We start from the raw sequence: 26,644 nt of genomic DNA, 5'->3' as shown, positions 1-26,644 counted from the left end.
TGGGCACGAGACTAGGATGTTCCTGGCAACTGTGATACCTAACTGAGAACTCAACACCTTCAGGATAGGGAAAATATGCTGTTCTCATATTCTCACTGAAAGTCAGACATTTTTCTGGGTGAACAATCTTGTGCTCGAAATTACAGTTGTCATGATACACCTGGAAATGACAAACACCAGATTTGATACTGTTGCTCAGAAGATTTTGCAACATTTGGCTAACAAAGCTTTTAAGCCCCAAGGCACTTTTCAGTTTTAATCTGATCTTTTTTAAGAATCTAACTCATGATGCACAAACTCTAACATTGCTGTTGGACAAGTTGGGATATAAATACTATAATAAAAACAATCTTGAAGTTTTAAATGGCCTCGAGAACCAGTTTTCACAGTCAAGTTCACACATGCCCTTCACAAAGGTTGCTGGTTTATTGCAGGGAATGAGTCAAATTGTTTTCATTACACTAGATTCTGGGATTAGTGCAAAAAAAAAAAGAGATTCTATTTTATTTTACTTAGTTGCATTGGATGCTTCGCTTTTCCCTCCCCATCTTTTCTGGGAATACTAATCTTACCCAAGTATAGTCTTCATGAGTTGGTCTACCCAGTGAGAATTTGAGATAAATCCAAATCCAATTCTGTCTTCACCGAACAATCACTTTCCAGCAGTCAGATAGGAATGTGGAACAGGAACAGTTCATTTTCCCCTCTGTTACCCATGGATAAAGGCTATTCTTTCCATTACTATCTTGGCTGGAATGAAGTAACTCTGCAGAGATCACTTCCATACCATACATGGCAATATATTTATGTACTGGATTATATAGGGAACACAAAATTGGTCCTTTCTTACTTCTACATGGTAGAATAAATTTGCAAGTTACTTCGCCAGCACCTTTCAAGTCCTACCACCTACAAAAATAACTGCAAGTTTCTCTCCAAGTCACACCATCCTGACTTGGAACTATATCGTTGTTCTTTCACTGCCACTGGATCAAAATCCTGGAACTCGCTCCCTAGCAGCACTGTGGGTGTATCTACAGCACAGTATCTCCAGTGGCTTGCCACCATCTTCTCAAGGACAATTAAAGATAGGTAATATATGCTGGACCTGCCCACATTCACAGAATATAAAACAAAGTGCATCGTAAAAATGATAACATAGATAGGAGTTCAACAGATTCAGCATTCGTGTTACGCCAAACAACAAAGTTTTGAAACACAGCAAAGTTTCTCCTTTCCTCATTCCTTCCATCAGCAGCTGTTGAAAAGCACCAGAAGGAGATGCTGCCACCTCCAAGCTAAATAGTTTATACTTCTGAAGTCTTGTGGGAATCCCCACCTATGTTGGTACTTGTGTGCATGTTCTTGGGAGTTTCTTTATAGATGAGCATTGTGCACTGCCTTTTATGTAACTATTCATTTATCCTTCTATTTATTATTCATCCTTTTCATACCCATCCTGGAGTTAATTAAGTTTATTCCAGCATTACCTGCAGAAATATAGTCCCTCTGCTGGATACATGTGCAATTACATAACAGCTTTAGACTCAATGATTTTGTGTTAATACATCTCTTGCTGATCTTGAAAGGCCATTTTTACAGTACTTGTTAAATTCTTGGGATGTTCTATCAGTCAAAGAATTATGTTTGAAATGCAATCACTTGGCAGGTAATTTGAGCAGTACAAAAATCTCAAAAGCAGTATTAGAAAAGTGATCTGTTGATTTGTTTGGGTGGTCTAGTTTGAGGAATTGATACCCATCCCAATAACGTCATGGGAGCGTTTACATTCACGTGAACATGCAAAGCAGGATTCAATTTAATGTTTTATCTGAAAACCAGTCCTTGCACAAAATCTTTCTGCTCCAGATCCACAATAACCAGCAACGAGTTTGTAAATGGTGCCCTCTAGAAGCAGCCAACATTTTAACCAAATTCACCTTGTAAAGTTACAATTACATCTTGGAAGGAATGGCTTTTCCAATTGCACTTGAAGCTACCAAAGATCTTAGATTTTATGCTGTTTGTTTTACTTTATGCACTTCAGCTTAAATAAATATTTACAAGATATTAACCTAGGACACTTTTGCTAGATTTCACCAGTCATAATGTACTAACCTGTTGGGTTCCTGCATGTTGAGGAAGTCTGCCCATCATGGCATCCATTTCACTGAATTTTTTCAGAACCATTTGCACTTCTGCATGAAGCTCTTTGTACTCTGAATGTTGGTCGTTAAATACAGCCTTATAACGTTCTCGTTCTTCAGGGGTTCGAATAGAAGGATATTTACTAAAAAAAATCCAGAGGATTCACTATTATTAAAAAAATCCATTATCTCACTACAATGTGTCACCCCATCCTTTTAAAACTGACACCAGAAGCCATACATCAGATAATTTTGCTGTTCTTATGGCACATACCTAGATTGTAAATGTCAGCAGAATAATAGATGAGTCTGCTCCATCAAATGTACAAACATTTGCACTTTCCAATAGGAGAAATTTGGCAATAATTGTGGAATGGGAAAGAAAAATTGATCAAGTTAAATTCATCCTAGATTCTCCCAAGGTTAAGTGTAGTGCCCCAGTGGATGCCACCACTAATTAATCTCAGGCCAAGAATCAAAAATATATCCTTTTTTAAAATATTCTTAATTCTCAGGACATGGGCATTACTGGTCAGCCCAGGACAACATACATGGCCCTCCCTAGTGGCCTTAAGCAATGGTCAGCCTACTTCTTTTCGTGATTTTGATAGGATTGAATACCTTGCTGGACTACTTCAAACTGCAGTCAAGAGTCAATAACATTAGGACTGAAATCACACATCAGCCAGGTCAGGTGAGGAAAACTGATTACCTTCCTTAAAAAGGAACATTAACAAACCCGTTGACATTTTTACAACAATCATGGCCTCTCTTTCTTCTTTGTTTTTAAAAATAGAATTGAATTCTCAAATTGGTGGGCTTCGAACTTATTCTCTGCAATTAAGAGCATAACGCAAGAAACGGGAACAGAAAATCAAGCGGCTCGTCGAGACAGTGCCACCGTTCAATTTGATCATGGTTGAGTCTGAGCTTTAACTTGCCAATGGAAGGATGTTTCAAGTGGTGTTCCACAGGGCTCCAGTGCTGGGACCCCTGCTGTTTGTTTTATATATTAACGATTTGGACTTGAACGTGGAGGGCACAATTGGGAAATTTGCAGACGATACAAAAATTGGCCTGCAGTGGATAGTGAAGCGAATAGCTGTAAGCTCCAAAATGATATAGATGGGTTAGTGGACAGAAAAGTGACAGATGGAGTTCAACTCTGATAAGTGTGAGGTACTGCATTTATGGAGGTCAAACATTAAAAGAGAACACACAATAAACTGGAAGATACTAAGAGGGGTAGATGAAGTGATCTTGGCATACAAGTGCACAGGTCCCTAACGGTAACAGTGCAGGTAGATAAGGTTGTAAAGAAGGCATATGGAATCCTCTCTGTAAGGGGAAAAAAATGCTAATGGGTTAAAGATTTTTCAACCATTAGATGTTAAGACACTTACAGAACTACCAGCATAGAGTTAAATGACTTTAAAACAGACTTAAGCTAACAAGAAAGCAGTTTACACGCATATGAAATGCAACAAGAGATTTAAATAAGTGATTATGATTTTAAAACACATATGCTGATATTTTGAATATATTAATGTATTTTTAAGAATCATTGTTCACTTTAGCCAAAGGCAGATTGCTGCAAATCACCACGGTAAAGGGCATGAGGACAAAGTCATATTCTAAGGGAATAATAAAACTTTGGAAATATGCAAGCATTATCAGCAGAGTTTTAATGTTAAGAACATTCAGAACACAATCAAACTTCATGAACATGGTTTATTCACTGCCCAGATAAGATGGATGCATGGCCAGATGTGGAATCATGTGTTAATCTGGTTTGGCAGTGACCTGTAGGGGAACTTATGGGAACATTCACTTTGAATTTTATGGACTCTGAGGTTACTAGGCAACAGAGGAAATTTTCTGTTCCCGTTTCTTGCGTTATGCTCTTAATTGCAGAGAATAAGTTCGAAGCCCACCAATTTGAGAATTCAATTCTATTTTTAAAAACAAAGAAGAAAGAGAGGCCATGATTGTTGTAAAAATGTCAACGGGTTTGTTAATGTTCCTTTTTAAGGAAGGTAATCAGTTTTCCTCACCTGACCTGGCTGATGTGTGATTTCAGTCCTAATGTTATTGACTCTTGACTGCAGTTTGAAGTAGTCCAGCAAGGTATTCAATCCTATCAAAATCACGAAAAGAAGTAGGCTGACCATTGCTTAAGGCCACTAGGGAGGAAGTTGGCCAAAATGGGAAGATACATCCAGACTTTAAGGATTAATAAAATGCCATCATGCCAGAGGGCAAGATGCGATTGGCTAAAGTATATGACAGATATTATTGTTGATTTATGTATATTGAAGATGATTGATTTAAAGTTAATGAAAGGCGTGAGTAATTGATAAGAAAATCTATAATTGATCCGTTTTGAATTGTATACATTGGAATTCACTGGAGAGGTCTAGCTGTTCCATCTCAGGAGCTGCCCCGACCCTTTGATGGTTTCTCCTAGTGGCTGCTGGTCAAAATAAAGGTTACGCCTTTAAACTGAGACATTGACTTCATGAGTCTCCAAAATTTCTGACAGTACCCGGCCACCTCGAGAACCCCACCACCTTGAGAACCCCACCAACACTCTCCTTCATTGGCAGAGGTATAGAATATAAAAGTAAGGACATTGTGTTGGAATTATATAAGACACTGATGAGGCCACAACTGTAGTCCAGTCATCACATTACAGGAACAGCATAATCACTCTGGAGAGTGTGCAAAGAAGTTTCACTAGAAAGTTGCCAGGGCTGGAGAATTGTAGCTATGAATGGAGATTGGAGAAGTTGGGTTGTTTTCTTTGGGACAGAAAAGGCTGAGGGGAGACATAATTGAGGAACAGAGAAGGCTGAGGTGAGACATAATTGAGGTATACAAAATTGAGGGATAAGAGTAGACAAGAGGAATCTGCTTCCCTTGGCAGAGAGTTCAATACAGTAAGAAGTTTAACAACACCAGGTTAAAGTCCAACAGGTTTATTTGGTAGCAAAAGCCACACAAGCTTTCGGAGCCTTGTGTGAAAGCTTGTGTGAACCTTATGTGAAAGTTCCTAATAGCCAATAGCCAAATTTGCAGATGACACTAAAATAGATGGGATAGTAAGTTGCGATAATGAAAAAGAAATTACAAATGGATATGGGTATGTTAAGTGAACGGAGCAAAATTTGGCAGATGGAGTTTAACGTGGATAAGTGTGAGGTTATCCATTTTGGTAGGATAAACGCAAAGGCAAATTATTTAAATGGGAAGAAATTTCATAGTGCTTCGGTGCAGAGGGATCTGGGTGTTCTTGTGCATGAATCACAGAAAATTAGTATGCAGATACAGCAGGTAATAATGAAGGTAAATGGAGTACTGGCATTTATTGTGAAAGGAATAGAATATAAAAGTAGTGAAGTGTTGCTGCTATTATACAAAGCATTAGTGAGGCCGCACTTAGAATATTATGTACAGTTTTGGTCCCTTATGAGCCCACTGATTGTACAAGCTACCATACAAATATATTATATAATTAGATGCAGTTCCAAAAGGAGCCTTGTTTGAGTTCCTTCAGCAGCTTACGGTAGTGATGTGCACATACATGCGACAACATTCACGGCATTAGTTTCAGAGAGCTCTTTAAATTCTTGAAGGATTGTGAGAGGGTAAATGAAGGGAAACTATTTTCAGGGTAAGAAGGTGAGTCACAAGAAGATGATTAGAAAAACAAATGATAAGAAAAAAATTCACAGATCTGAAATGGAATGAAAAGCAGCCATCCTTCCACGAGTCTTAATGGCGAGTCATTCAACACAAAGGGGCATGACGAGTGATACGTCCTTACAGTATCTATCAACCACTCAAACTCCGCACAGGCCTGAGATCTTGTTAATGTACAAAAATTTAAATATTTTCTAACTTAAGCAAAAGATGGCAGTTCCACATCAGGCACATATAAAATGGTACACTTCTGCTTTGTTCCAACCACTAACCCTTTTGGGGAAAATGTCTGTGGTAGAAAAAGGAGAAGGCATGATGAGGAAAAAAAAAAATCAGAACTGAACAGGATTGGTACATTGACATGGGGTTCTATCATTCTCCTGAAATTCTTTGACATGACTGCATTAATCTGACCGATCTAGCATGTTTGAAATGAAACAGCAGATGCACAAACTGTGTAACGTTAATCACACACTATCATGAAGTCTACATATATAAGAACAAGGAGCTGTAGGCCATTTGGCTTCTCAAGCATGCTCCACTAGTTGATGAGACATAAGAATAAAAAAGATACAAGATATCAGATCATGACACCAGATCAAACCTGGGCAGGGAACACTCCTACTGCTGCAGATTACCACCTACTATAACCTGCTCCCCACCCCCATGTTCAGCTGATGAATGACCATTCTATATCAAAATCTACTTCGATGAAGTACTGAGTGGTAACAGCACATATGTACTCTGGAGGGGAGGTTTCAATGTGAACCACCAAGAATCGCTCGGTAACACGACTGCTGATCAAGCCCCAAAGGACGTAGTTATTCGACTGAGTCCATGACAGGTGATGAGGGAACCAAGAGGGAAAAACCTACTTGACCTCTTCCTCACCAATCTACCTGTTACAAATTAATCTGTCCATGACAGATTTGATTGGAGTGACCACCGCATTATTCTTGTGGAGACAAAATCCCATCTTCACATCGAGGTTACCCTTCAACATGATGGATTCTGCACAGATCTAGAGACTCAAAACTGAGCATCAATGAGGTGCTGTGGGCCAGCAGCAGAACTGTACTCAACAACTACCATTGCCATCAAGTCTTGGGACTCACCATGCTTTAAAGAAGAGTGAGGAAGACATGCCAAGAGTGAAGCAGATTACCCAACTCAGCCTCATCCTGAGATCCCGAGCATCACATGCCAATTCTATCGCACCAAAGATATCAAGGAATGGCTGAAGGCACTGGTGACTGCAACGTTGGTGCGGCTCAACAACATTCCAGCAATAGTATTGAAGACTTGTACTCTAGCCACGTCCCTAACCTTTTCAAGTACATGTAGAACACAGGAATCTACCTGGCAATGTGGAAACTTGCCCAGCTATGTCCTGTCCACAAAGAGCATGACACATCCAACCTGGCCAATCACTGGCCCATCAGCTTCCTTTTGTGGTCATCAGAAAAGTGATGGAAAGGGTCTTCAACAGTGCTATCAAGGGATGTTTATTCAGCAATAACCTGTTCACTGATGGTCAGTTTGGATTCAAAGGTGCCACTCAGCTCCTAACCTGATTACCTTGTTGGGCAAACAGCTGAACTCAAGAGATCAGAGAGAGTGACTGCCGTTGATAGCAAGGCTGTACTTAACCAAATATAGTATTAAAGAGCCCTAGCAAAACTGGAGCCCATGGGAAACTTTCCACTGATTGGAGTCATAACCTAGCACAAAGGATGATGATTGGAGGTCAATTATCTAAGTCCCAGGACACTGTTACAGTAGTTCCTCAAGGTAATGGCCTAGGCCCAACCATTTTCAGCTCTTTCCTCCCTCCCCCACCCCAAAAGATCCAAAATGGGGGTGTTTGTTGCTGATTGCACAGTATTCAACAGCATTTGTGACTCCTCAATTATTGAAGCAGTCCATGTCGATATGCGGCTAGACCTGGGCAACAGGACTTACAAATGGCAAGTAACACTTGGACCACACAAGTACTGGACAATTCCCAATGAGAGAATCTAACCATCTCCCCATGACATTCAATGGCATTACCATAGTTGAATCCTGGGGTTTACCATTACCCTGAAACTGAGCCAGCAATATAAATACTGTGGCTGAAACATTAAGTCAGAGGCTCAGAATTCTCTGATGTGTAACTACCCCTGGACTCCTCAAAGCCTGTCCACCACCAAGAAGAATATAATGGAACACTTTCCATTTGCCTGCATACGTGCAGATCCAAAACACTCGAGAGGTTCGACACCATCCACGACAAAGCAGCTTGCTTGATTGGCACCCCATTCACCACTTGAAAATTCACTCCCTCCACTACTGCACAGTGGCAATGCATACCATCCACAAAATGCACTGCACCAACTCATCAAGGCTTTTTTGACAGCATCTTCTAAACTTGCGACCCCTGCCAGCTCAAAAGGATAAGGACTGCAGATGCATAGGAACCTTCTGTAAGTTCCCCTTCAAGCCACACACCATCCTGACATTGAACAATATCATTCCTTCGCTTTTGCTGGGTCAAAAGCATCCATGAAATACTTCCCAGTGGTTGTATGTACACATATGGATTGCAGCGGTTCAGGAAGGCAGCTCACCACTACCTTCAAGTGAATTGATGGGCAATAAATGCTGGCTTAGCCAGCAATGTTCACATCCCATGCAAATGAAAATAAACGCTTAAAAATTTGCAACTGTGTAAGAAAACCAACGCCTATTTGAATTTTACTTATAACATACACTGTGCAGCTCCACCTACCAACCTTGTTCAGACAAAAACATTTAACTTGGTAAACATATACTCACGCTATGTAGTCAGCCATAACAAGTGGTTTCGGAATATGCCCTGCAGGAATGTATCCACTTAATACCGTTGGTTTCACTTCAACCGGTCGCAATTCTTGGGATCGTTTTTCTTTGTGGTCTGTATCAGCAGCCATAGATCTATCTCCCCCAACTCCCAATGCACTCTAAAATTAAAAACAAAAACCTGAGTCATACTTTGTAGATACATAAAGGACTGGAAAAGGCAACTGGGAAATATCACATCGTACAAGATCAGTTCCATCAAATTTCCTGCCAGGTAACTCCTGAATCTATTGCTAAAATCAGACTCCACTGCTCCTTTTGGAAGTTCATTTTAATTAAACCTAAGCTGTATTTTTAGTTGCTCATAAATAAGAGCAAAGAGCCTGCATTTGTCTAGAAAGTTAGGCAGTTCCAGAGTGCTAATAGTTAATGAAAACACTGAGTATTTGATCAATTATTTTGGGAAATAGTCACTGCTGCAATATATTCCCTCTGCAGAATCTGTGATGTTAAACATATTCACGTTTATCTTATCTATACGCTTTTGGATTTTGACCAGCCTGATGTTTTATGCCATGAACTAAATTTGCATGCAAGAGTTGCCAAGTTTTTCTTACCAGCTGACCCAGTTGGTAAATTAGCTACAAAGTTCAGATTTACACTCATGAAGATCTTGGATTTAAATTCTAGTTCACCAGGTTAGTTGATTTCAAGTAGGACAGCAGGAAGGACACAAAATCAATCTCATGATCTCCAACCTAGAGAACTCACAGAAGCTAAGTTACAATGTCAAGAACCTAGATGATATTTCCTATTCAGGCTCACATGTAAATAGCAAACACTGACAAGGTCTTGGAAACATACCCCAGAATAAATCTGCCTTAAAGTCATTGAACAATATACAGATAGTTGTTTGGTAGTACAGAATACTGTATTGCTGAAAAAAAGCTTCAGCAGATTGTCTATTTTCATCAGTACTAAAAATGTATAGGATAGAGAACTAAAGAGTGATGAAAAATGGGTTTCTATTCTGCAAGTTTGTGCACTCTTTCCTCTTCGCAGATTTGAAAACCCTATTACCAATATGACCCTACTACCTACAGAGTTCTGCAGGAGGGTGATTTGGACTCAAAACGCTAATTGTGTTTCTTTCTGCACAGATGCTGCCAGACCTGCTGAGCTTGGTTTATTTCAGATTTCCAGTATCTACAGTATTTTGCTTTTAGTAGATACATAACGCTTTTCCCCATAGTCCATCTGGATTCAAAAAAATCAAGATGGTTTGACGGGGTTCAATTTACCTTTGCTAAATCCATGTCAACGATTTTTACAAAGTTGCTGTCAGCTCATAGAATCATAGAATCTACAGCACAGAAAGAGGCCATTCGGCCCATCGAGTCTGCACCGACCACAATCCCACCCAGGCCCTACCCCCATACCCCTACATATTTTACCCACTAATCCCTCTAACCTACACAACTCAAGACACTAAGGGCAATTTTAGCATGGCCAATCAACCTAACCCGCACATCTTTGGACTGTGGGAGGAAACCGGAGCACCCGGAGGAAACCCACACAGACACGAGGAGAATGTGCAAACTCCACACAGACAGTGACCCAAGCCGGGAATCGAACCCAGGTCCCTGGAGCTGTGAAGCAGCAGTGCTAACCACTGTGCTACCGTGCCGTCCTATCTCAACAAAATCCATTATCCTCAACAAAATCCATTATTCTTACTTGGTGTTGAAGTGCGTCCAGTTGTTTTGTTAGTCATTTATGAAAACCGGCATTGCACAAATTGATTTTTAACCTATTGGGTACTACAATGTAGCAACCTCAGTAATAAACAACATCTCACTAATTAACTCTAATCTTCCACATTTTACCAGAATAAATATCATCTACCCTTGGGATTTATTAGGTTTGAGGTGTTTTAGTTCAAGACCTCCATACAATCAAAGCAATTAATTGTGCTCAAGTTATAATGCTGTATCAAAATTCTTTTCAAAGAAACACACACAAAACCCACTGTTTTTCATGAGTCAACAGTTAGCTTATTAAACTGAGCTACACAGACTAGAAAGGTCCTGGGTTTAATAATTTTGATTTTTGTTAAATTAGTCAAAGGATAAGATTAGAGCTTGAGATAATAGTTGGGTAGAGGAAATAGGAAAGAAAAAGTCACATCTCATGTTTTTTTCACTATCCAGCTACATTTGGTGGAAGCACACAGGTATGGGGAAAACAGCTTGCTGACATACATCACCTACGCTCCCACATGAATAAATGGTTACTTGGGTAAGGTACCACAGGGTAACGAATGGTTGTAGATCTGTTCCTCATTAAGAGAAAGGATATTCTGGAGATGAGAAACTAAAATTGATATCAAGATTCCACTTATTCACCTGCCCTGAAAACTGTGACTTAAGGATTTAAAAATAACTCAGTAATATGGCATAGGAGGCCATTCAGCCCATTGTACATGTACTTGCCTTTTGAAAACTATCCAATTAGTTCCACTCCCCTGCTGTGCCCATAACAGCATTTTCTTTCCTATTCCAAGTATTTATCCAATTCCCATTGAAAGTTGCTGTTAAACACCTTCGCACCAAGCTCTGAGGCATTGTATTTCGCATCATAACTCTCTGCATAAACAAAAACTCATGGTCCCTCTGTTTTTCATCAATTATCTCAAATCATTGTTTTTTGGTTACCAACCCTATCAGTAGTCAACATCTTTCTTTTATTTACGTCATTAAATAGGCATTGTCCTAACAATTCCTCTATTTCAGAGCGGTCAACAAGATAGACCAGAACTAAACAATAGATCTTGCTGATCTGAATGGCTCAGCATCAAACTATGTAGTTCATTTGCCCACAGAATCATTTAACAATTTTGAAAGCAACTGGGTATTCTTCTTCTTGTCCATAATAGATGTGTAGGTCTCCCCTTTTCATTCCCGATTCACACCGCTCTTTAGCTTCAGACAGTGCTTAGTCAACTGATGCACCTAGCATACACTGCTGCAGCCTCAGACTCCATCACAAATGAAAGGTCTAATCGCCAAAATCCTGCAACTGCTGCTCAGTAACTGGAGAACCACAACACAATCAAATTCTCACTTTAGGTTTAGAGAATGCAATCAAAAACATTATTCAAATACACTAACAGTTATCTTGCTTGCTTTGTATTAAACATAATAATTCGATAAGAATGTGATAAAACTTAGTGACCCGAAATACAAGAACAAACATTAGTAAAAAAAAAATTGAGAACTGTTTACTTAAGGAACGAGTGTAATTACTTCGGCTATCCATTCAGAGAGGAAACGTAGTTAAATTCCTCATGTACTGTTTAGGAAATTTTTAAAATGTCCATGAAAAATAAAGCTGACAAAATGATAATAAAAGAAAATAAACTTGGAGTTACACAATAGTAAACTCATGTTCTTAAACTGACTTAGAATTTGAGGTAAATGTGAACAGATTGGTTTCAATTGTCATTTTCATGATCTATAACCAACACAAACTAAAAGATCATTGCTCATCTGGAGCTCAAAACTTCTTTAGCTCATCCTGGATTTATATTCCCTTGATAACTTGCATAATAAAGAAAATCAATTTCAGTTTTCATGATGCAATGGAAATGAAATCAGAAGCAGACAACTAAAATGGAATAAGTTTCCAAGGGCCAAACTCACTGCAAGTATGGGGTCAGGAGTGAATGGAAGGTATGGAGACAACAAATGTAGTCTTGTTCATGTTCAGCAGTTGTTCAAGATTGGGTGTTGGGCAAGCAGGTTGACACCACAGAAGACAGTGAAACAGTTGAACAGCAGCGAAGAAATGAATGTCATCAATGTAGACATGGAATCAGATGCAACTGATGTGAAAGAGCATCAATGTAGATGCGCAAAATCCAGAGATAGGTCTTGGGGATCCCACAGTTAAATGGTAATGGAACAGAAAGAAATGTCATTGCTAGAGATTCAATAGCTATCATCAGACCTTTAAAAAAAAAATCTTATAGCTGGGGAAATCAGTTACAGTTCGATGTTGAGGTTAACAATCCATTCAACAGCTTCAGATGAAGCAATGTGAATTGTGACGCCCCTAGAAGTGATCTCAGCTCAGAAGTTCAGTATGTGGGCGATGGCCTGAGTTGGATGGTCAGAGTCACAATTTGAGCTACTCCTCGTGTTCCACTTGCAGAGCAAGTGGCCACATCTTCCCTGGCCCATTCTCAATCAGTTGAGATTTTCTGTGAAAGGGCTGAAATCTGTGACTTTATCTCTCGGGTTAGTTACCAGGTTGCAGCGAGTGATGTTTGCAGTCAACCAGGAAGTGCACAACCAAGCAATCGGACTGTCATCACTTTGTAGCACGTGGTGTTCCAGTAGGGACTAGGAGATTTTAGACAAATGTGTAGGGTATTTGAGGTCCAGTGTCAATGGGAGTGCTTTGTTAGTTGTCAGCTGGTGCTGTTCTCAAGGGGGATGTTTTCCCTGCAGACATCTGATGGTCGAATACACGCAAGTGAAGGAGCGCGTGTCCCAGATGGTATTGCCAGTTTCCGTATGAGATTCACTCTCATTTTGACCCCAACACTGGTGTTCTGCAGGTGCTGCCTGTAAATCAATGTACAGTGAAGAGTGATGCCAAGATATTTTGGCATTGGGTAATGGTCGTCCACAGGATTAGACATGAAGCTCTTTCCTGGCCTTTGAGTGGAGTAGATCAGCTGAAATGACAGTCTTGGCAATGTTTAGCTGTAGTCTCCATTTTCTGACGCATGTTTCCAGAGCACATAGTAAACATAGAGAGAGATACAGCAACCTTCTGCCAATGCAAGTTTTGAAATCTGAAAACTCTCAAACTAATGTGCTTCAGGGCTCCATGACCAAGCAATTAAAAGCCTAGAATCAGGTAAAAGCAGAACCAACCAATACCTATCCGACTGAGCTGGTCAATGGAAGAGAGGTGTGGTTGAAGAGATATAAAAATCACAATCACAATCACAGTATGTTATTTGATGCTTGATGTTGCTCGAGTGGCAATGGGCAGAAACCAAATTGCAGAGATTCAAACCGATGTGCACAGATTGGGTGATAACACAAAGACCAGAGAGGAAAGGGAGATTGGAGATGTGGCTGTTATTTACAAGTGCAGAAGTCTGTGAAGAAAATGTTTAAAAGAATAAACGGGGGAGGAGGGAAGGAGGCAGCAGACAAAAGATTGACGTGGTTTTGCCAGACAGTTCGCAGACAGTTTACCCAAGATGAGCTTCTCATCACCATTACTTGCCAATGACTGCCTATTTCCACCTCTAACATTGCCTGACTTTACTTCAGTCTCAGATCATCAGCTGCTGAAATACTCATTCTTGCCCTTGTTACCGCTACACTTGACTATCTTAATTCACAGTAAGAAGTTTAACAACACCAGGTTAAAGTCCAACAGGTTTATTTGGTAGCAAAAGCCACACAAGCTTAGAGCTCCGAAAGCTTGTGTGGCTTTTGCTACCAAATAAACCTGTTGGACTTTAACCTGGTGTTGTTAAACTTCTTACTGTGTTTACCCCAGTCCAACGCCGGCATCTCCACATCATATCTTAATTCACAGCAGTACCATTCATCCGTCACTCTCAAGTTCACGAATCCATATGGCTGCCAGTCAAGCAAAACCTCGATTTAAAAATTCTCAACTTCGTTTTCAAATCACACCTTGGCCTTGCTCCTCCCTATCTTCAACAGCTCAAACCTTTACCTACTCTCTTAGTTTTGGCCTCTTCAGTACTCTGGGTTTTAAATTGCTCGACCACTGGTGGCAATGCCTTCAGATGCCTCAGATCCAAGCTCTGGAATTTCTTCCTTGGACCTCCATGCCCCTCTTCTTCTCTTTCCTCCTTTAAGACACACACCTCCATTTTTGACCATCAACCTTGTGGCTTAGTGTGTTTTGTTTGCTTTAAAATGCTGTGAAGCATATTGGGACATTTTACCACGTTAAATTCATTCTATAAATACAAGGCATTGCCGTTCTGCAACCCCAACAAAAAGACAAATCCAAGGAAACGCAGCAAGATGACATTCGAGAAGGTAGGTCCAAATTAATAATTGCACCAACATGGCCTCCTTTGTCTGCAATTTCTACAATTTAAGCTAAAGTAGAATTGAAATGAGGGCAAATTATTAATCTGGTTAGCAAGTTGGTTGAGTGACAAGGAGTATGAGCAGGTACTCAAATTGGCAGGATATGATTAGCAACATTCCACAGATGTGTTGGGTCGCAACCATTTACTGTATTTATTGACTTAGATGATAGAGGCTAATTGACTGATGGCTGGTTCAACTACACAGAGCACTCTGGGCATCACATCGAAGGAAGGGTATATTGACCTTTACTGGAAGTACAAAATGAATGATAGCTGGATCCCGAAGGTTAATGTATGTGTAAGGACTATACAAACTCAACTGGGATTGTATTCTATTGAATTTAGAAGGTTAAAGGGTGATTTGATTGAAGTTTAAGATAAAAGGAAATTTTAGATTAAGAAACTATATGTGCTGGTTGGAGGCGCTAGGATTAAGGGACAGTCGAAAATTTAAAGTCAGCCTTTAAATTATAAAACACTTCCATATACAAAGGGGTAGGAGAAGTTTGGAACTTCCACTGTTGGCACTAGGTCAATTGCAAATTTTAAATTGGAGATGATAGATTTCTGTTATCCAATAAATATTTAGGAATATGAAGCAAAGACTTGGGTCACATATTAGCCGTGAATGAAGGAACAGGCTTGAAGGGTTAAATTGCTTACTGCTGTTCAACTACTCCTAATTCTAGGAAATGATCTTGTCCCTTAAAACTGATAGAAAACTACATTACTGGAAGAAATGCATAAATTTTGGGTGCATCAGTTTGGAATGCTGTGCTAATCTAGTGGTCAAATTGCTCAGGTTGAGACAGGGTCATATGGACTAAGGAACTTTGAAAGCACAAGGCTTAACTTCTGTTACCTTAGCTATTTTAATCATGGTTTACCATGTTTTGTGATTGGATATTGACTCAGAGCTAAGTATGGTTCCAATTTTTTAATCTTTAGGGATCATTCTGAAACTGTGTGTGGTTGTTCCATCGGTAAAATATTCAGTCTTGGGAAATGGGATTTGTGAAGTGCTTCTTCAGGACATATAAAATGCCCAAGGCTCAGTGGTACAATTACTTGGAGGCAACAATATGAATTGTGACAATTTCTCTCTGCTTCTTAAGCTTTTGCCTTTCTGCATGAAGAGAGTGTACTACAAATGCATGCTCTTAAAAGTCATGGGTGAAGGGAGATACCAAACATGAATGTGTGATTCAAAAATAGAAAATGCTGGACCGTAGGGCCATCCAGACGAGAAACGTCAGCTCTATTCTCTCTCCACAGATGCTGCCAGACCTGCTGACTTTCCAACATTTTCTGTTTTTGTTTCAGATTTTTAGCATCTGCAATAATTTGCTTTTATATTAACTTATGATTTTCTAATCCCAGAATGAATTGAGAACAAGTTCTACAAATGCTGATCTTTTTCAAGAATATGCAAGACTCTTTGAGCAGTTGATGGATACTGTACCAAGATGACAGACACTGTACCAAGACACTAAATGTGACCTCAACTCAAGTGTTTATGGCAAGTTACCAACATCAAGCAAGATTCTGCAAACTTAACCCAAGAGATAACTTTGTGCATTCTCCATTGGTTAGGAACACTGCAAAAGTAGTACCATATAACTTCAAATAATTTAATCAGAACTTGACATAAGATTGTCCAAGAAATAAATTTAAAATCTATAAAAATAAGGAAACAAAGTTCTCCGACAATTAAATTTGTTCTTCCCTTAAGAAATCTGCTGCAGCAATGTTTGTTTCACCTTAAAGATTACACCAAATAATCCCGATGGAACTCAGCACAGACTATGATTGACTAAAATAAATCAACACAGGCAAAACAATTCACAATGAAAGTCTCAACTGTAAAATTGCATTCTTACCATTTCCTTTGTAGTGCCAGCTTCTGTACTTCTCATCTAAGAAAGATGCATAATTGAAAAACGTCAAAGGAAGTAGAGTTTTAAAAGATCTGAACATTAATATTTGAATAATACCAGATACATCGAGCTGCATAATACAGTATTGCTTTGTAATTTTGACAAATGAGTAGAATTAACCATTTTTTTGACAAATGCATAATTATCTCTCTTTTAAATAGTAAGATGCAGCTTTGGGTCAGTTACTTCATACATGGCAAGTTCTTGTTCTTCATTGAGCCAACAATGGGACAGGGAAAACATATATTACAATTACCCCGACAAAACCCTGTCCCTCAATCCTTTCTGAAGGTGTTGACTTATTGTTAACTCATGCAGCTCCTCCAGCACCGCAATGTTCGGTATAAATTATGAGCATAAACAAGCTTGCCTGTTTACTCATGGAGGCTATCAAGGGAATGCCACTTTACAGGAATCCTCAAAATCTCATCCCAGGTTTCCTTCCTCAAAAGAGAAAGGACAGGCCTTTACTGGTCAATAACCAGTCATTTCTTGTGTGCAAGAATGGCTGGGAAGTCTTTTTTTAAAAGGTACAGAAACAAGCAATACAGCATTTTTATTAAATACACTGCAATTTGGCATAATGGGCTACAACATCATTGGCAACCTCAGGAATGCTGTAGCAAGCTAGATCGAATCCAGTATTCCTTGTTCCCACAGGATCTGAAGTTGAGCTTGCCCCAATTGTATAGCCCTATTCCAATTTGTTGCCAAGCTTTCAATGTCTGTAATTTAGACTTCCTCATTGATTTCAATTAAATGCTAAGTATCTTCAGTTATCATCACACCTTGCTTTTTGCAATGCTACATATGCTTCTATGACCATGTCACCTAAATCGATAATGTTTAATTTCCTTGATCAATAAGAATGCTAACAGAAGATGTTGAAAATCTGGCAACAGTTAGCTGCATGATGATAAAGTAATTGCGTGTCTGGAGCTTGCCATTGCACAAAAGGACCAAAGGTATTCTGTAATTTTCCTCCTAATTTGAAGTCCTGCTTCTAGCACATCCGATGATAATATCACACATATAGAAAGCACACAAAAATCACTCACTCACGATTGGGAATGACCCAACAAATTATTTGATGGATGCAGAAATCAACCATTGTGAATCATAAATAAGGAACACAAACTTTTTTAGAGCTACTAAACTGGGAACAGTAAACAACCCAATTAGGTCAATGTTTTCACTCATCTCGGTGGCATGTTGCTTTCTGACTCCTGTATTAGATTCTATTCATTCTATGACATATCAAAATTACATTACTCCGAAAAGAAAACTAAATCTACCCATTCTATCTCCCATGTAGCTAACTGCACTTCGCTTCTCTTAGAGACGTGCTACTGCCTGAGTTCTGGAATTTGAATTCTCCGCTGTTTACAAAGTTTTCAATTTTTATCTCTATTTTCTTTCTCAACCCATTTTGAATAACTTAAATGTATGGGCCACTACGCAGGGCAGGAATAGGGGTATGTATGCAGTGGGTCACAGAGAAGGAAAAAGTAAAAGAAAAATTAAATGCCAAGTCGTGACAACCAAAATTAGCTTTGACAAACTTCTAATGACAACTCGGTTGACTTGGAAGATTTCCAAAGCCAGGCAGCAAGAGTTCAGTTAACACACAAATAAAACTGGAATTTTTATTCAGCTACCATCCATTAAACACTGCAAAACCCATTCATTCTTTGCTTAACCAAAAGGCATTTTTGCATGTGGCTCAAATTGGGCAGTGCACAATGGAAGGTTCCAGCACCAAAGAACAAAGAACAGTACAGCACGGGAAACAGGCCCTTCGGCCCTCCAAGCCTGTGCCGCTCATTGGTCCAACTCGACCATTCGTTTGTATCCCTCCATTCCCAGAATGTTCATGTGACTATCCAGGTAAGTCTTAAACGATGCCAGCGTGTCTGTCTCCACCGCCCTACTTGGCAGCGCATTCCAGGCCCCCACCACTCTCTGTGTAAAAAAACGTCCTTCTGATATCTGAGTTATACCTCGCCCCACTCACCTTGAGCCCGTGACGCCCCGTGATCATCACCTCCGAGCTGGGAAAAAGCTTCCCACTGTTCACCCTATCTATACCCTTCATAATTTTGTACACCTCTATTAGGTCTCCCCTCATTCTCTGTCTTTCCAGGGAGAACAAGCCCAGTTTACCCAATCTCTCCTCATAGCCAAGACCCTCCATACCAGGCAACATCCTGGTAAACCTTCTCTGCACTCTCCCTAAAGCCTCCACGTCCTTCTGGTAGTGCGGCAACCAGAACTGGACGCAGTAACTCCAAATGTGGCCTAACCAGCATTCTATACAGCTGCAACATCAGACTCCAGCTTTTATACTCTATACCCCATCCTATAAAGGCAAGCATACCATATGCCTTCTTCACCACCTTCTCCACCTGTGCTGCCACCTTCAAGGATTTGTGGACTTGCACACCTAGGTCCCTCTGTGTTTCTATACTCTTGATGGCTCTGCCATTTATTGTATAACTCCCCTCTACATTAGTTCTTCCAAAATGCATCACTTCGCATTTATCTGGATTAAATTCCATCTGCCATTTCTCCGCCCAATTTTCCAGCCTCTCTATATCCTGCTGTATTGTCCGACAATGTTCATCGCTGTCCGCAAGTCCAGCTATCTTCGTGTCATCTGCAAACTTGCTGATAACACCAGTTACACCTTCTTCCAAATTATTTATAGATATCACAAATAGCAGAGGTCCCAGTACAGAGCCCTGCGGAACACCACTGGTCACAGAGCTCCAGCCGGAAAAAGACCCTTCGACTGCTACCACTCTTCTTTTTCACTGTAACAATGTATTGGTCTCTGGTGGGAGTCATTTGGCATAGATGAAAAAATAACAGTTGGATAACTAAATCATAAGCTTAATTTTAACAAAATATGCATTACCTCATATTCTGCATATTCTTGGTGTCTCCTCTTTGCCTCATGCCTCCATAGTTTTAGGCACACAATTGAACTTATAAGATAGAGAAACATGGTAGCAAATAGGAAGATGACTGCAGCAATTTGTCCTCCTTCTACACGGCAAAATGTTGAATTTATTGGAGTATTGAAAAGAGGATAATAACAAAGCCCACCACGATTCATATCATTTAAGTATACTATAGCAGCAGCCAGAAAGAGAATAAACAGGGCAATGTTAATGGCAAACTCAGTCAATGGCCACCAGTTGGAATCAAGTAAGATAGTTCGATAGTACATGGACATGCCCAGTACAAGTAAAATAATGGTGACGACCCATGCCAAGCCTGCAACAACAATGACAAAAGGAGTCTTTGGTCCATCATAATAGTATCCTCCTTGCAAACTGTTGGCAACGTGACTATATGGACGGGAGTAACCAAACATATTGTACCATTCATTATCCTTATGTATGTAAGCACAGACACAGGCAAATATAGCTGCTCCAGCCAGTAACTGAACTACACACAAGATTCTTAGTAAGCCAGCCCATGACTTCATGTAGGAGTACTTCATGTGGTAGACCTGCACCTTCTCACTGTAGCTCTGTGCTGCCCGGGTTTGACGATCCAACGAATCATAGGGATCTCGAGGAAGCATGGCTTCAGTTTCTCTCCGTGAGTTATAGCTTCCTCCAGAGCCTCCATACGCATCCCTGTAAGAGCTAGCAGCTGATTTCTGTTCATCTATTCTGGATTGCTCTTTGGAAGAAGGAGAAGGTGAGGCAGGTGGTGAACACTCCACTCCATCACTCACGTAATTGGTAGAAGACTCCATATTCCACTGTTGATCATTGCTTTTACCTTTGAACAAGTTCTTCACCGAATCTGGGATGAAACGTCTTACTGGTTTCAATTCTAGAGCAGTCACAGGATCATCACTTTCAGCCAAATAAAATTCAGGGCCCACAGGTGGCTGTAGAGGCAGAGGTGGCGGCGGCAGTGGGTCTGCACTGACAGCTAAGTCACAGTCTTGTAGAGATTTGGAACCTGATAAAGGGAGAAAGTTCTCCTCAGGAGATGGATGCAAATACTGGCCTTCTCGAGGGACCTCATCATATTGGTAGGCTCTTTCTCGATTCCTACGAGTGTCATGAGAACCTCTTGACTTTTGACCTGAAGAAGCTCCCGAAGACATTGGTACTATTTCTCTCTGCAAATGAAAAACAACAAATTAATTGGAATTTATATTCCAAAGTGTATCAGCACAAACAAAGCCTAGTAGGTAAATCAGAATAATCACATATGTACATTTAAAGTCTAAAATGGATTTTGATAACTCATTGACAACTCATTCTAACAACAGAACAAATGTTGAAAACCTAGAAATTTCTTCCAGTCCTGTCCACTGACCAAAATCAAAACCATATGATGTTCTATCACGCTACAAATCTATACCTTGGACTCTCACGAGTCGAACTTTAAACATGCTGTTATGAATGGAAAGCGGAAAATACACTGAAACAAAACTGAATTCACCCAGAGGGAGAAAGACACTGGAAAATGACAGAAAGCTGACAAATGGCTTCCTCTCCTTTTGGACTTGAAATGCCTCCTTTTCAAAACTGCCACCATGCTTCAAGTAAAGGAAGTCTTCGATAAACTTCGAACATCAGTCTGGGAACAAAGAAGAATAACTCCGTCTGCCAAACAAAGTCCACAGAATAGTCTGGCTGACTCTGCAACATGCAAAAGAACTATTCGGAGTACTCATGCCCTCAACTCTACTTACCTGCCCGATCACCATAGCCCTTCAAGACCTTACTGAATCGGTCCACCTCTTCCTTAAATTTATTCAAAGTCCCATCATTCAGCACGTTTTGGGGTAGTAAATTCCACAGATCACGACTCTGAGAAAAGTAATTTCTCCTCATCTGATTTAAATCTGCCACCCCTTATCCTAAAACTATGACTTCTTGTCTGCACATCTTCTTTGTCAATCCCCCTTTTATCATCATCTACATCTTAATTAGATATTCTCTTATTCTCCTAAACTGTCCAATCTCTTCTCATAACCCTTCATCTCTGGAATCATTCCAGTGAACCTCTTCTGAATGGCCTCCAATACAAATAACGGGACCAAAACTGAACATGATATTCTAAATGCGGTCTCACTATTACTTTGTAGCAGCAACACTTCACTACTTTCATATTCTATTCCTTTCACAAAGATTCCATTTGCCTTCCTTATTAAATCTGTACCTGCAGACTAGATTTCTGCTATTCATGCACATGAATACCCTGATCCCTCTGCACCAAAGCACTCTGAAATTTGTGTACTTTTCCTACCAAAATGGATAACCTCACACTTATCCACATTAAACTCCATCTGCCAAATTTTGCCCATGTACTTACCTGACCATATCCATTTGTAAATTTATTTCATTTTCACAACTTAGTATCCCACCTATTTTAGTGTCATCTGCAAATTTGGCTATGGTACCTACTATCCCTGCATCCAAGTCATTAACATAAACTGTAAATATTTGGGGCCCCCGAGGACCAAACCCTGTGGCACCCCACTGGTTAAATGTTGCCAATCCAAGACAGGCCCATTTATCCCAACTCTCTGCTTTCTGTTGGTTAGCCAAACCTCTATCCAAGCTAATAAATTACCCCCAATCCAAAGTGAACAAACCTCGTGTCTGGCGCCTTATCGAATGCCTCTGAAGTCCAGATATACTACATCTACAGTATTAGCATTATCTACCTTGCTCATTAGAATTTCAAAGAACTGAAGCAAATTAGGTGAACCATGCTGATGGGTTGCATTTTGACTTTCTAAATATCTTGTTATTACTTCCTTTATAATGGACTCTTGAATTTCTCCTTGAATATCTGCCACTGTTCATCAACTGCCTAGCTTTTTGTCTTCCTGCCCAGTCCACTAGGGCCAAAACTCTCCTCATGCTTATGTAATTTCCTTTGTTTAACTCCATAATGCTATTGTAGGATTCCAGTTTCTCACTCTGAAACTGAATTTGAAATTCAAGACTTGAACGAGTCTTGCATTCAAGACTTGAATTAAATACGGACGTTACGTCAAGAAGCTCAACTCCTATCATTTGAGCTGCCTTCAGAACCTTCTCAAGACCAAATGGCACGACAAAATGCAACCAGACATTGAGGTGCCCACCTGAGTTGGCATGCAAGCATCCACACCATGTTGAGAGTCATAACTGAGTTGGGCTGGTCATGTAGCCAGAATGTCTGATGTTCACTTACCAAAGCAAATTTTCTACAAAGAGCTTGGGTCTAGGGTGCACTTTCATGACAGTCAAAGGAAACACTACAAGGACACTCTGAATGAAGCTTCACTTAAGAGTTTAGACATCTACTCCAAGCCCTGGGTGAAGCTCACCCAGGACCATTGCACCTGGTACAACCAAGTAAAATGGTGTGTCCTCCTTCAAAAGCAAGCACATGAGGCAGAAAGAAAATGAAAGGAGGAAATCCTAAGCTAGCAAGTCATCCAAACCCAACCAACTGTGGTGTCTTGTCCTATTTAAGCAGAATCTTCCAGGCACAGTTCAGCCTTAGCAGTCACCTACATACTCATTGGAATTCTACCAAATACCCCAGACGATGAACATGATCATCTTTGCCTCGAAGGAAAAACAAGCATGCAACTTCCATCTCACAAAGTATTTGTACCACAGACAGCTCATTCAGCCCACGATGGTCACACTTCACATGAATCTACCCCCACCCCCTCCAACATATTCTTTTATGCATCTACACAATTTGCTTCAAGTACTCCCATGTGATTGAGTTCCATAATCTAACCACTTGCTCGGTAAAGAAATTTCTCTTGAATTTACTTGTGACTATCTTATATTTATGGCCCCGAGCTCTGGTCCACCCTACAATGGAAATATCCACTCCATGTCTACCCTATCAATCTCTTTCATAATCTTGGAAATTTTTATGAAGTCAATCCTTGGTCTTCTCTGTTCGAAAGAAATAGTCCCAGCCTCCAATTTTTCCTGACAGGTATAGGCTCGATGATAGTATTTGGTAAATCTTTTGGCATCTTCTTCAGTGCCTCTTGGAGAGGGTTCATAGTACTCCCAAATTGGGTCAAAACGAGGTTTACACAAGTTTAACATCTTTTTTCAGTTTTTCAAATCTCTGAGCTATGAACCCCACTTCACGGTTTTATTCCAAAATTAGCTTATTTACCAGCTTCACTATTTTCAGTGATCTTGGTAGCAATGCCCCAACTCTCTCCATTCTTCCACCCTATTGAGAGACTTATTTTCCAAGGAGCTCTTGGCCTTCATTGCTTTTGCCTATATTGAAGATCATTCACCAATTAAATGCCCATTCTGCATATTTATTAATGCCTACCTATTTTTTTCACAGTCCTCCTTGGTATTAACTGCACCACCACCATGCCCTGTTCACCAATCTCAGTTGGAAGTAATGCCAAATTTTGAAGTTGTCGCCCCCAAAGGCCAAGTCAAAGTTGTTAATGTAAATGCTGAGATGGTCCCAGCTCCAATCCTTGTGGAAAAACACTTTGACAAAGTAACTACCTTACCCCTACTCAGTCAGCTTGCTAGCCGTTCTGCTACTTGTCTCTTCTTTCATGAATTCAATAAAGTTAGTCAAGCTTATTTTCCATTTTCACCATACAATGTTTGAGATGGTTGACCACACTATCCTACATCTATTAGGAATTCAGTAAGAGTGCTCGCCTTCGCTCGATCCATCTATTCAATTGTAGCCAGAACATCTCCAAAGATACCTTCCCTACTTGCCCAAGTACAAATGCTCTTGAAAAGATCTATAATTGGCGCCTTTTGGAAACTATCATCCAAATTCAAGGGATTATCACCCACGCTTACATAGAAATGTTGGAACAATGTAGAATGTGAGTGTTGTTCAGCTCTACCGTCACCTCAACATTGTCTAACATCCTGTACCCTTAGAAGGTACATTTTTCCCAGAAACATTGCAAAGACCAAACCCAATCTTTTGCACCCCAACCCCCACTACAAACTCCACATACTTGTCACTAATCCATTCCCCTTCCTAACCACTGTCTTAGGTTGAACTACACTTTTTGAAACATTGCCTTCCAATTCAACCCTAACCCAAGCTTCTCACCCCACATCTCATGAATCTCATGATTATTGTTGGTTACACCTACAAAGTCTAGAGTCCATACTTTGGAATTCTCTCTCCAAACACCTCCACTTTTTCCATCTGTCTTTCTTCCTTCAAAGCCTTTTTAATCACCCCTTGTAATATTGCATTCTTTGGCTCCTCTATTTTTGGCCGATTAAGCCCGAAGCACCATAGAACAGATTAAAAGGTGCAACAAGTGTTAAAAAAAACCATGGACATTATAAAAATGCTACTTCTGTTCAGAAAATCTACTTAATGGCAGTTAATCACAGAATTATACCCTGTCCGTCATTTTACCATTTCTTCCCCAAAGGTCCAGAAAGCTCACCTCCTTCTGAAGTTCTACTAATGCAACATGTATCCCATTCTCACTTCAACCTCTATCTCCTACATTGAACCAATGATGCTCAACAGAAGCTCCAAAGAACAGTTCATTTTTCAATTGTGTCCTGTACAACTGTCTGGACAATTTCAGATCTGCTCCCATTTTCTTTTTCCAAATAGATACTGCTTTTGTCATGTACAGCTCCTCTGAACTTTGTCCCATTCCCATCCATCTTTGCCTTACATCATTATTCCTTTTGCCATTTAATTTCTTCAGTCTTGGCATTTGCTGACACTTTGTTCTTGTTTCTTCTCCCCTTACCCCTGTACTTGCTTTAAACCTTTTACATCTCTGAACTTTTGCCAGTTTTGACAAAAGGTTATGAACCCTAAATATTTACCATTTCTCCCTCCACAAATGGAGCCCAATTTGACTATTTCCAACATTTTCTGTTATATCAAATTTCTAGCTTCCATAGCATTTTGCTTTAAACATATGAGCATCATTTTTCCTTTCAGATAAAGCTTCCTCCCACCTCTACCATTTTCAAAAAGAAACAAATTAGGGGAACTTTGTTGTTTATGGAAGCCACAGCCAAAGCTGTTCGACCACTCACTAGCAAATGTGATCGAAAATTGCGCTTTATTACATTTCAGTTAGTGCTATATATCGTGTGGCGTTTTTAGGTGCAGTTAAAAACACTAGTAATGTAGTTCAACTTTTACTTTGCAGAATTCAAAATGATGAGATGAATTACATAATTTAAAAATGAAAGCAAGAACACAAAACGTTAAATATATGTTTAAATAAATCTATTCCTGATATTTCTACTACCTGGCCCCAATGAGAAATAGGCATTAACTTTATAGAAATATCCATGCAGGTAACTTCCAATCGGAGTTTTAAAGTTATAAACTAATAAATACAATTACAACTGAATTTAATTAATTCACTGTCTCCATGGGAAAGCCAGCTCCGGTAAGGTGCGGCTCAGTTCTCAGGGAGAAGCACCACTCCCGACCTGGATGGATGGACCCCTCTACCACAAGCCCGATCAGAAGTTACACTCAATAACAAACCCACTCACAACTAAAGAACAAACCGTACTCACCCTTACAAGTTGACCGAAACAAAAGAATTGGCCGCTGGTGAAGCCGACTGCGCCCCACCTGTCAGATCCACAGAGAAAAACTTTTCCCCTCGCCGGCCCTCCCACCACCCCCGAAAAATGGCGGACATTCCCGATCACGTGACCCGTTCACCTTCCCCGTCCCACCCCGGGGATGACGTCACACCGAAACCACTCCAGGTATCACCTCCACCTGGGAGCATGCGCAGTGCCCAGCCGCAGCCTCTCCACCTGGGAGCATGCGCAGTGCCCAGACGCAGCCTCTCCACCTGGGAGCATGCGCAGTGCTAAACCGCAGCCTGTCCA

At 40.2% G+C, this 26,644-nt stretch overlaps 1 protein-coding gene across 1 annotated transcript in view; it reads right to left on the bottom strand.

The window, feature by feature from the left end:
• The window catches only part of marveld2b (MARVEL domain containing 2b), a 31,147-nt gene extending 4,729 nt beyond the window's left edge, over positions 1-26,418 (bottom strand). The window contains exons 1-5 of the mRNA XM_078214868.1: positions 26,321-26,418; positions 19,678-20,904; positions 16,704-16,739; positions 8,667-8,830; positions 2,119-2,290 (exon numbers count right to left, since the gene is read on the bottom strand). Coding sequence (XP_078070994.1) covers positions 2,119-2,290; positions 8,667-8,830; positions 16,704-16,739; positions 19,678-20,889 — 1,584 coding nt within the window. The 5' untranslated portion in view covers positions 20,890-20,904; positions 26,321-26,418. The remainder of the gene's footprint in view (positions 1-2,118; positions 2,291-8,666; positions 8,831-16,703; positions 16,740-19,677; positions 20,905-26,320) is intronic.
• Between the last annotated feature and the right edge of the window lie 226 nt (positions 26,419-26,644).

The sequence above is a fragment of the Mustelus asterias genome, chromosome 6 (genome assembly GCF_964213995.1).
Source record: "Mustelus asterias chromosome 6, sMusAst1.hap1.1, whole genome shotgun sequence".
Classification (NCBI taxonomy): domain Eukaryota; kingdom Metazoa; phylum Chordata; class Chondrichthyes; order Carcharhiniformes; family Triakidae; genus Mustelus; species Mustelus asterias.
The sequence above is the reverse complement of the archived record's forward strand: the minus strand, read 5'-3'. Positions and strand labels throughout refer to the sequence as shown.